Below are 12,681 nucleotides of genomic sequence, written 5' to 3' on the forward strand. Positions count from 1 at the left end.
TTCTGTTTTTTTTTTTTTTTATTTTTCATTTAAGTAAGCTCTACATCCACTGTAGGGCTTGAACTCACAACTCTAAGATCAAGAGTCACAAGCTCCACCATCTGAGCCAGCCAGGTGACCCTGATTCTAAAGCTTATACGGAGAGGTGAAAGACCCAGAATAGCCAACTCAATATTGAAGAAGAACAAAGTTGGAGGACTGACACTACCTGACTCCCAAGACTTACTATACAGCATAGTAACCAAGCAGTGTGGTACTGGTGAAGGAATAAACAAATCAGTAGAACAGAATAGAGAGCCCAGAAATAGTCCCACGTATAGTCAACCGATCTTTGACAAAGAAGACAGTTTTTTCAACAAATGGTGCTGGGACTGGATATCCACATGCAAAAACAAAAACAAAGAATCTAAATAGTTTATTCCTTCCACAAAAATTAACTCAAAATGGATCACAGATCTAAATGTAAAAATGCAAAACTATAAAACTCCTAGAAAATAACAGGAGAAAACCTAGATGACCTCGGGTATGGTAACAACTTTTTTTTTTTAAGATTTATTTATTAGCAATGACTTTTTATTTATTTTTATTTATTTTTATTTTTTAATTTTTTAATTTATTTATGATAGTCACACAGAAAGAGAGAGAGGCAGAGACACAGGCAGAGGGAGAAGCAGGCTCCATGCATCGGGAGCCCGACGTGGTACTCGATCCCGGGTCTCCAGGATCGCGCCCTGGGCCAAAGGCAGGCACCAAACCGCTGTGCCACCCAGGGATCCCTTAGCAATGACTTTTTAGATACAACACTGAAAGCACAGTCTATGAAAGAAATGATTGACAGGCTAGACTTCATCAAAATGAAAAAATTTGGGGTGCCTGGGCTGGCTTAGTTGGAAGACTATGCGATTCTTGATCTCAGTCAAGGTCATGAGTTCGAGCCCCACACTGGGTGTAGCGATTACTTAAAAAGACTTAAAAAAAAAATGAAAACATTCTGCTGTGCAAAAGGCGATGTCAAAAGAATAAGAAAACAAGTCACAGACTGGGAAGAAAATATTTGCAAAAGACAAATGATAAAGGACTGTTTTCCAAAATACACAAAGTACTTTTAAATTGCAACAATAAGAAAATAACTATTTAAAAATGGACCAAAGACCTAACAGACACCTTACTAAAGAAGATATAGAGGCAAGTAAGCATGTGAAAAGATATTCAACATTGCAAACTAAAAAGAGATACCACTACACACGTGTTAAAATGGCCAAAATCCACACCACCGACAATACCAAATACTGAAGAGGATGTAGAAAATCAGGAACACTAATTCATTGCTGGGGGAAATGCAAAATTTATTTATTTGACGGAGAGAGAGCACAAGCTGGGGGCTGCATAGAGGGAGAAGCAGAAGCAGACTCCCCACTGAGCAGGGAACCCAATATGAGGCCTGAGCCTAGGACCCCTGGGGTCACGACCCAAGCTGAAGGCAGACCCTTAACCATCTGAGCCACCCAGGTGCCCCTGGAAGTTTCTTAGAAAACTAAAGTTACTACCATATATTTTCCTTTGCACGATTTGCCACTTTAGAAACTCAAAGTCCTTTTCTTTTGTATTCTCTAAAAATATAGTTCTTTTGTTAAGATGTTATATAACTCAAGTTCTAACCACTCCTTTGAGATATTCAGACTTGAATACCCTATATTTGTGACGCACATGTTAGTAAACTTCTATTTCTTCTTTGCTTGTTAAGCTATCTTTTGCTAATCTAATTTACAGGACCCCAGCTGGAAGCTTGATAGGTAGAGGGAAAAAGAACTTTTTTCCTTCTACTTAAGAGGCTTATGTAAAAGGTACTATATAAGAGGATTTGTTGAAATATAGAATTACTAGCAACAAACCATCTTAAAAATGTCTAACTTCAATCACTAAAAAGACCAAGGGCCTTGATTTCTCTCCATAACCATTTAATTTCAGAGTTAGGGCTCAATTGGCTGCTGAACAACACACAAAATAGCCTTTCAAAACTTCTGGCAAGTTCTACAACTCCAGTGCAGTTAATGAGCAAGATCCATGGAAAGGGAACACGTGAATTCATTAAGGCATCTGGGAGGTGTAGCAAAAATCTAGGTGTGGCTACCTTTGACGGAACACTCCAAACTGGTACTTCCTAGTAATATTGAGCGCAAAGGGGCTGTGGATGACCTATTCCAACTCCCTCAATTACAGATGGGAAAACTAGGGCCCTGTGAAAATATTTTTTCCCAATATCTCAAGGCCTCTTAGTAAGCAAGTTCATGTTTTATTTTTTTTAAGTTTTTTTTATTCATGAGACACAAAGAGAGGCAGAGACACAGGGAGATGCGGGCTCCCTGCAGAGAACCTGATGCAGGACTTGATCCCAGGACCCCAGAATCAAGACCTGAGCCAAAGGCAGACACTCAACCCTTGAGCCACCCAGGTGCCCCAGCAAGTTCGTTTTAGTTACTAGAACCCATAATTCCTGTCTCGTAATAGTTTATTTTCCCAAAGCTTTGAGACCATTTGGAGAATGCAGAGAAAAGAGAGAAGCCCTGGGGATCCCTGGGTGGCTCAGCAGTTTACCACCTGCCTTCGGGCCAGGGCATAATCCCTGGGTCCTGGGTTCAAGTTCTGCATCAGCTCCTGGCATGGAGCCTGCTTCTCTGCCTGTGTCTCTTTCTCATGAATAAATAAAATCTTAAAGAGAGAGAGAGAGCTTTAATAAACTTCAGTAGAAAACAAGCCTGCTGGCAACACCTGACCAGGATCTTCACAGAGCTAGAAGTGACTGGCAGCTGCAAAGGGAGTTGTAAGGCTGCCACCCCAAAAGCAATCCATCTGGGCTTCTTGGATGGAGAGGTAACGTCTTTATGGGTTCTATTCAAGGCTAACATCCTGGGAGGTTTTTGTTGGATAGGGATTTTATTAATTTTGGCCTTGGGCTAGTCTTTTCCCATTCTCTGATCCTGTTTCATTTGTAAAACAGACAATAAATGGTTCTAATATTATGATTCTAGGAAATGTCAGAATTAAGTGCAGTAATATTAGAGAATGGAAGATGAGAAGTAAAGGAATTACAATGAGCAAGTTTTTTTTTTTTAAGACTTAATTTATTCACGAGAGACACAGAGAGAGAGGCAGACACAGGCAGAGGGAGAAGCAGGCTCCCTGCAGGGAGCCCGATGTAGGACTTGATCCCAGGACCCTGGGATCACGACCTGAGCTGAAGGCAGACGCTCAACCACTGAGCCACCCAGGTGTCCCGTGAGCAAGTATTTTTAACATTAAAATGAAAGGAAATGACTTTTTTTTTTTTTTTTACTTTTTTTAAACTTTAGCGAAAGAAGACAAACCATTGCATGAGTTTGCTGCGGCTGCCAAAACAAAATACCATACAGATTGAGTGGCTAAACCAACAGAAATCTTCCAGTTCTGGAGAAGAGGAGTCTTGGTAGATTTGGTTTCTTCTGAGGCCTCTCTCCTTGCTTTCCAGATGGACTGCCTCCCCACTGGTTCTCACAAGGTCATTCCTTTGTGTGTGCATCCCTTGTGTTTTATCTCCAAATTTCCTCCTTAGAAGGATCCCAGTCAGACTGGATTAGAGCACACCCTAAAAGCCTCATTCTAACTTAACCACTTCTTTCAAGGCCTTATCTCTAAATAAGGAAAGTCTGGGGGGGGCGGGGGTGTTAGGATTTCATCAAATGAGTTTGGGAGGTGTACAATTCAGTGCTTAACAACCATCTATTCTGATGTTCTTTAAAAAAAAAAGATTTTATTTATTTATGAGAGAGAGAGAGAGGCAGAGATATAGGCAGAGGGAGAAGCAGGATCCATTCAGGGAGCCTGACATGGGACTGGATCTCAGGAATCCAGGATCATGCCCTGGGCCTGAGGCCTGAAGCAGGCGCTAAATCGCTGAGCCACCCAGGGATTCCCCTGATGTTCTCTTTTTTTTAAACACTGCGACCAGGCAGCCCGGGTGGCTCAGCGGTTTAGCGCCCCCTTCTGTCCAGGCGGCGATCCTGGAGACCTGGGATGGAGTCCCACTCTCCCTCTCATGAGTAAATAAATAAAATCTTTAAAAATAAAAAATAAATAAACACTGTGACCAAGTGCATACTTCTGGGGAGAAATTATTTTATTTTAGGATATTTTTACACACTTTAACATGACAATACATACTGTAATTAGTTGAATTACATTAAGAACATTTTTACTATAGGTAACATACTTGTAAAGCTCGTTAGAATGAAAAAGTTTTTGTTTCATTAGTCTTCACAAACAGTATTTATTAAGTCGTTTATGTGATTGACAATGCATTGTAGAAGATCTTTTTTTAAAACTATATAAAACTCTAAAGTACCATTTAAGATTTCACTAGCATATAATCCCAAACAGAAAAATTAAAACTGGTTAACCTCCTTTTATATGCGAAGTGTTGAAAAGAGCTAATTTACCTGATAAATTGCTCATCATACCTTTCCCACAATGAATGAAATCTATGCTCAGAGAGCAAAACTCACAAAATACGATAGGCAGACTGTCTTAGAATTCCACTTAATGAAGCTTATGTTTGATTAATTAGCTGTTTTAATTACAATTTCAAGTCTTACAGATACAAAAATTGTATTTTTTCCCAGAACAAACATGCATATCCTTACGAGAGGAAAGAAAACAAACAGATTTTAACTGTTGAGTCCTTTTATTTTTTGAGCTTAGTGATCGACATTTTTTTTTTCTTTTTCCTTCACAGCCTGGCATTCATCTGATTCATTAGCTTCTCCAATTTGATTGCTAGGGCCATGTTTCCTTTAATCTTCAATTTTCCTGACATGAATGCCATTGTTGGTTTTAGTTTTCCTAAAATGAGAAAATGAGGGAAGGAGAAGCATCCCTTAATGTCCTTTCAGAAATACCACTTCAAGAAGATGCATTATAAAAAGAATTTCCTTGAGTTTTATAAACCTCTGAAGCACACAAATTTCTATTCCATTTTTTATCAGTAACTTGGGAATCCCAATTCCTAGACTTAGATGTTAACAATATCTTATAATACTAGATAATGTAAAAACAACAATCAGCAAAAGATTATTACCAGAAAGCTGAAGATGGGACATTCATATACTAGTTATAGCACATTAAAGGATACATGGAAAAAAAAATAAAGGATACGTGGCCCTCGGATGAATTATAGTAAACAAATACTATCTTAGTTAATTTTTTTTTCTTTTATTTTTTTATTTATTTATGATAGTCACACAGAGAGAGAGAGAGAGAGAGAGAGAGAGAGAGAGGCAGAGACACAGGCAGAGGGAGAGGCAGGCTCCATGCACCGGGAGCCCGACGTGGGACTCGATCCCGGGTCTCCAGGATCGCGCCCTGGGCCAAAGGCAGGCGCCAAACCACTGCGCCACCCAGGGATCCCTAATTTTTTCAATGTTATAGTTCATTAAACTTCTAACATTTCAGGTTTAGATTAAAAAAATCAAAAGGTGTAAATGCATATAATATTCTTAAGAAATTATCATTAAAAACATAGTGTGAAATGGTGCAGACACTCTGGAAAACTGTGTGGAGGTTCCTCAAAGAGTTAAAAAACATAGTGTATGGACAAAAGTATGTGTTAGCAGCATTTTAACCACAGAAATGCCAGGATATAAAATATGAGTATTAAAACAGAATTGCAGTTAATAAAACATAAAAGAAGCTCCATGGAAGGAGGAAACTTTATTTGCTACTCCTATTCTAGTGCTAGTACAGGGTCTGGCACATGGTGGAATTGAGGAAACCGAGGCTCAGACAGGATTCTGACTTGCCCAATGTCACACAGCTTGTATATGGCTGTGCTACAATTCAAAGCCAGGTGTGTCTGAATCTTTGTTTTGTTTTGTTTTAAGATTTTATTTATTTATTAGAGACAGAGAGAGAGAGAGAGAGAGAGAGGCAGATACACAAGCAGAGGGAGAAGCAGACTCTGTAGGGGGAGCCCAATGTGGGACTCGATCGCGGGTCTCCAGGATCACGCCCTGGGCTGAAGGCGGTGCTAAACCACTAAGCCACAGGGGCTGCCCTCCCCCTCTTTTTAAAAAGATTTTATTTATTTATTTTAGAGAGAGAGCACACATGTGAGTGGGGGAAGGGACAGAGGGTAAAGGAGAAGGAAAGAGTTTCCAGCAAACTCTGTGCTGGTCATGGAGCTGGAGCCCAATAGAGGGCTTGATCCCATAACCCTGAGATCATGACCTGAGACGAAATCAAGAGTGGGACACTTAACCAGCTGAGCCACTCAGGTGCCCTTAATTCATATTTATAGTTTTCTGAGCTATATGATGCCAATTTATATACAGATCATATCTCCAGCAGGCACAATATTTGTCTGGTATATTAGTAAACTTTTACGCGGCCACACAGGAAAAAAAAAAGTGTGGGTTAACATATTTATATATGTTGAGATATTAAACACCTTTAAATTATTCTATGTAGGAGTTGTAACAAAGCATTATAGATTGCTTAGGGATAGAAAGAATCAAGCCCAATTTTTTAACGCATAAACTGAGCTGCACATTATTTCATGGAAATGTGATATTAATACCCAAGTTTACAAATAATAAATTAAGGGATAATTTTCATTTACATAGAAGATACTGGAAAATCTTTGTTCTTTAAAGGAACAGAATAGCTCCTCCAGAAATGGATAAAACACTGACATCTGGGTGCCCTTTGGCTGGAAAACTGGCGTTCTGTCCTTCACCCTACAGTGAAACCCACCAGTCCACAAGCCCTAAGCCCTACTCACACATACACAGCTTCCACCAGCTTTATGGAGCCTTCCCTAAAAAGACGAATGCACATCAAATGGAGACAAAAAAAAACAAAAACATAAAAGCTATTTGGAGGAAACAAATGCAGGCACTGAAGAACACTAAAACAAAGTGAATGAAAAAAAAAGAATTCCATAGTTCATGTCCTTATCGGTAAGAGAAGATAGAAAAGCAATGTATCAAGAACAGAATGCTAGAGAAAGAAGGAAGAACAGAAGCACAGGGAAGAGGGAGAAACAGAGAAGACTTAAAGGGGCAGGGGCAAGGAAATGACAGGAAGGGAGAAAAGTTGTAGGAGAAGGGGAATGGAATGGGATCCAGTGAGTGGAAAAGGGGCAGGTAAGAGAAGAAACAATGACCACAACAGTGAACTCCTGGAAATTAAAAATTTGAGAGGTAATATTAAAATACAATAGGAAAGAGTCACTTGTAGATCTTCAGGTCACAGAAATCAATCTTCTCTATTGCTACTGCCCCACTCCCACTACTGCAAAAGTCTTTCTCTATACACCACCCTCCAGAAATATCTATCATCTATCTATCTATCTATCTATCTATCTATCTATCTATCTATCATCTGTCTATCTATCTATCTATCTATCTATCTATCTATCATCTTCCAGAAATATCTATCATCTATCTATCTATCATCTATCTGTCTATCATCTTCTATCTATTTTTTTTGGGGGGGGGGCAGAGACACAGGCAGAGGGAGAAGCAGGCTCCATGCAGGGAGCCTGACATGGGACTTGATCCCAGGTCTCCAGGATCACGCCCTGGGCTGAAGGCGGGGCTAAAGCACTGAGCCACGGGGGCTGCCCCATAATACCCTTTTCAAATAAAGTTTCTCCTTACTATAAAAAAAAAAAAAAAGTAGCGGGATCCCTGGGTGGCGCAGAGGTTTGGCGCCTGCCTTTGGCCCAGGGCGCGATCCTGGAGACCCGGAATCGAATCCCACGTCAGGCTCCCGGTGCATGGAGCCTGCTTCTCCCTCTGCCTGTGTCTCTGCCTCTCTCTCTGTATGACTATCGTAAATAAATAAAAAAAAATTAAAAAAAAAAAGTAAAAATAAGGTGAATCAATCTCTCAAAAAGTAAAAAAGTTTAATATAAAGAGATATGCAATAGCAGAAAGAAGTGATCAAAGATTGAATCAAAGGTTGAATGTTTTCTCCAGAAAGTGAGAACTAAGAGAACTTTCAAAGAGATAATATAGGATGTATTCCCAAGGAACCCATCAAGTACCCAGGAAAATGAAAGAAAAAAAAGACCACACTACCTTGCATCATTGTGAAAATTCAAACCACTATACAGAAAGGGAACATTCTGATTCTAAAGCTTTTGGATTAAGAAAAACAATAGTATCAAAATCTCAATAGTAATTTTAGAAGATGGAGCAATGACTTCAAGATTTTTTTTTTAAGATTCTATTTATTTGTTTGAGAGAGAGAGAGCGCACACACGCATGTGAACAGGGAAAGGGGCTTGATCCCACAATTCTGAGATTGTGAACTGAGCCGAAATCAAGAATCGGGACACTTAACCAACAAAGCCACCCAGGCACCCCTTGGCTCCACAATTCTGAAGAACAGTAACTTTCAACCCAGAAATCTCTACCCAGCCAAACAATGTGTTGGTTGAATACAAATAGTTTTATACAACCTTTTATGTATCCGTTCTCATGAAGCTACTAGAGAATGTGAGAGAATGTGTGCCACCAAAAGAGAATAAACCAAGAATGAACATGGGATACAAGAACTAAGAGACTCAGCATAGAGAGAGTTAAAAATTTCTAGGATCACAGCTGCATAGCAAGCTTAATAAGCTTATCTATCTATTATAACAAGACAAAGAGCTCCAGGAAAAAAAGTAGATTGACAAGTAATCTGACACATTTGGCAGAGTGGAAAATTGTATCAAAAAATTGAGGGAAGAGTATGGGAAGATTTTCCTTGGTTTCTTTGTACCTATTTTAGCGGAGGTGGGGCGGGGGGGGGGGGGCATAGGACATTTATTTATATCCAGGAAAAAGAAAAGTTCTCTGAGAGAAAACCTAGTAATAGTCTACTATTTGACTCAGTGGTAAAAGCAGAATCATGATTATTTAAACAAAGAGTATTGATTTAAACAAAATGGTGATGGGTCTGCCTGGGCATGGAGTCTGTGATGGGGCGCCTGGATGGCTCAGTGGTTGAGTGTCTGCCTTTGGCTCAGGTTGCGATCCCAGGGTCCCGGGATCGAGTCCCACGTCAGGTTCCCTGCAGGGAGCCTGCTTCTCCCTCTGCCTGTGTCTCTGCCTCTCTCTTCTGTGTGTCTCTCATGAATAAATAAATAAAATCTTAAAAAAAAAAGGTGATATAATTATATTGGAAGGGTGGGAAAGGGGGAAGTAAAGTAAAATCAATGTGCTATAAGAGAACTTAAATCTTATCTATCAGTCTTTAGTGAATCTAAACAAAACAGTGTAAGTAAACATCTAACTTTGAGAAATGTGATCACATTGGAAAATGTGGAGTTAAATAATGAAAGAAATACCAAAAAGACCTGAAGGACCTGAAGGACTTCACACCTCTGTGAAGTGGAAGTGGGAAAGACCAAAGAACATTTTTAAAAAATATATACGCTGGGCAATTGGCTGGCTCAGTCAGTGGAGTGTGTAACTCTTGATCTTGGTGTCGAGATTTCGAACTCCACGTTGGGTATAGAGATTACTTAAAATTTTTTTCAATAAAATAAAAATATGTACTCTAAAACATGAAGGGAAATTTATGACATAAAATTAACCATTTTAAAGTGAACAATTGGGGACCCCTGGGTGGCTCAGTGGTTTGGTGCCTGCCTTTGGCCCAGGGCACGATCCTGGAGACCCGGGATCGAGTTCCGCGTTGGGTTCCTGGCATGGAGCCTGCTTCTTCCTCTGCCTGTTGTCTCTGCCTCTCTCTCTATGTCTATCATGAATAAATAAATAAATAAATCTTAAAAAAAAAATAAAGTGAACAATTCAGTAGCACTTAAGTGGAGTCACAATGTCATACAACTATCACCTCCTCTATCTAGTCCCAAAATATTTCCATCCCTGCTAAAAGGAAACCCTGTACCCATGATGCATTAACAATTCCCCTTCCTTCTAGGCCCTGGCTACTACCAATCGCTTTCTGTGTATATGGATTTACTAGAATAGTAATAGTAGATAGTATAGTAATCTATCTATAGTAAACTAGAATAGTTTACTATTCTAGTGTTTCATATGAAAGGATTCATACAATATGGGATCTTTTGTGTCTGACTCCTTTCACTTATTAAGTTTTCCAGGTTCATCCACATTATATGATGAATCAGTACCTCATTTCTTTCTATGGCTGAATAATATTTCATTACACAAACACACAATTTGTTTATCCATTTGTTGATGGACATCTGGGTTGTTTCTACCTTTTGGCTACTGTGAATAGTGCTGCTATAAGCATGTATATACACATATTTGAGTATCTATTTTCTTTTGAATATAGGAGTGGAAATGCTTCGTCATGTGGTAATTCTATATTAACTTCACCTGTTTATTTATGGGTTTAACAAACCCAAACATCTATGGTCAACTGATCTTTAACAAGGTTGACAAGACCATTCAATGGGAAAAGAATAATCTATTTAACAAATGGTGCTGGGATAACTGATATCCACAGACAAACAAATTAAGTTGGGCTTCTACTTCACACCATACACAAATATTAGCTTAAAATGGGTCAGAGGCCTAAATATGTGAGCTAAATCTAAAAACTCTCAAAAAAAGGGGCACCAGGCTGGTTCAATCAGAAGAGCATGTGATTTCTGATATCAAGGTTATAAGTTTGAGTCCCACAATGGATATTGTTTACTTAAAAAATAAAACCTTAAAAACAATAAAAACAGGGACACCTGGGTGGTGAAGTCAGTTAAGCGTCCAACTCTTGGTTTCAGCTCCGGTTGTGATCTTGGGGTTATGAGATCAAGCCCCACATTGGGCTCCATGCTCAGCGGAGTCTGCTTGAGTTTCTTTCCCCTTCTGCCTCTACCCCTCTCCACTACATTCTTTTTCTAAAATAAGTAAATAAACCTTAAAAAAACAAAAAAACAAAAAAACCCAACCCTCTGGGGTGCCTGGGTGTTTCAGTTGGTTAAGTGTCTGACTCTTGATTTTGACTCCAGGTCATGATCTTCAGGGTTTTAAGATTGATTCCCAAGTCAGGGTCTGCCTGGGCATGGAGTCTGATTAAGATTCTCCCCTAGAGCGTCTGGGTGATTCAGTCGGTTAAGCGTCTGCCTTTGGCCCAGGTCATGATCTCAGGGTCCTGGGATCAAGCCCTGTGTCGGGCTCCTTGCTCAGCGAGGAGTCTGCTTCTCCCTCTCTCTCCGCCCCTCTCTGTGCCCCGCTTGTGCTGGCTCTCTGTGTGTGTGTCTCTCTCAAATAAATAAAATCTTAAAAAAATAATAATAATAAAAGAATGAAACTTCAACACACGCTAAAAGAAAAAAACTTGCCGAAAGAAGCTAGTCACAAAAAATCGCGTATTATACTATTCTGTTCATATTAAAGTCCAGAGTAGGGAAATCTAGACACAAAAAGTGGATCAGTGGATGCTCAGAGCTGAATGCAGATGGGAGATATGGGGTTAACAGTTAATGGGTATGGAGTTTCTTTCTGAGGTGATGAAAACATTCTAAAAGCAACTGTGGTGCTGGTTGCAAATATCTGTGAATATGCTAACAACTATTTAACTGTACCCTTTAAATGGATGAATTGCAGGGTATGTGAATTATTCCTCAATAAAGCTGTTAAAAAATAAAAGCTATTGTTACACATAATAAGTTGAATTAATAATTTAACATTTTTCCCACAAAAAAATCCCAAGTTCAAATGGCTTCACTAGTTTTTTGCAGGATATAAAATCAATACACAAAAACTAATTGTATTTATGTATACTAGGAACAGATAATTCAAAAATAAAATTAAGGACAATAATTCCATTCACAATAGCATAAAGAAGAATGAAATACTTAGGGAAAAAGCACAAACTATAAAAGAAAGAACTGATGGATTTGACTTTATCAAATCTAAAAAACTTTTGTTACCTCAAAAGACACCATTAAGAAAATGAAAAGAGAAGTGACAGACTGAGAGAAAATATTTGCAAATCACATGCACCTAGAATTTATAAAGAATCTTGCAATTTAATAATAAAAGAATAAGTCAATTTAAAGACAAGCAAAAGTTATGAATAGTTTATCAAATGCAAATGGCTATTAAACACATGGGAAGATGCTCAACATTAAGGAAATACAAATGGAAGTCACAATGAGATACCACCACACACTCACTAGAATGGTTATAACATCAAACATGCTGCCTGCCATTTGTGATAATATGGATGAACCTAGACGCAGAAAGACAAAGATGTGTGATCTCACTTATAGTGGAATCCAGAAGCAGAGAGTAAAATGGTGGTTGCCATGGGTTAGGAGAGAGAAATGAGACGTTGGTCAAAGGGTATAAACTTTCAGTTATAAGATGAATAATTCCTGGGGATATAATGTACAGAATGATGACTATATTTAATAATACTGTATTGTATATTTGAAATTTGCTAGAAGTAGATCTTAAAATGTTCTCACTACAAAAATAAAAAAGGTAACTATGTAGGATAAATGTATTAATTCATTGATACATTAGCTTGATTAACATTATGCATTTAATAATGTATATACATGTATCAAATCATTGTTTTATATGTCATTCTGTTTTATATGTCAATAAAGCTGTAAAAAAACACTAATAAGTTTTGGTGAGAATCTGGAGAAATTAAAACCTT

The 12,681-nt window shown here is 38.6% G+C and overlaps 1 protein-coding gene across 3 annotated transcripts in view; it reads right to left on the reverse strand.

Annotated features, from left to right (window-relative positions):
- Nucleotides 1-4,132: 4,132 nt before the first annotated feature.
- The window catches only part of HSDL2 (hydroxysteroid dehydrogenase like 2), a 59,692-nt gene continuing 51,143 nt past the window's right edge, over nt 4,133-12,681 (reverse strand). For all 3 annotated transcript variants that reach the window (XM_055301819.1, XM_055301818.1, XM_055301817.1), the window contains one exon: nt 4,133-4,875. In XM_055301819.1, coding sequence (XP_055157794.1) covers nt 4,763-4,875 — 113 coding nt within the window. In that variant the 3' untranslated portion in view covers nt 4,133-4,762. The remainder of the gene's footprint in view (nt 4,876-12,681) is intronic.

The sequence above is a fragment of the Nyctereutes procyonoides genome, unplaced genomic scaffold (assembly GCF_905146905.1).
Source record: "Nyctereutes procyonoides isolate TBG_1078 unplaced genomic scaffold, NYPRO_anot_genome, whole genome shotgun sequence".
Classification (NCBI taxonomy): Eukaryota; Metazoa; Chordata; class Mammalia; order Carnivora; family Canidae; genus Nyctereutes; species Nyctereutes procyonoides.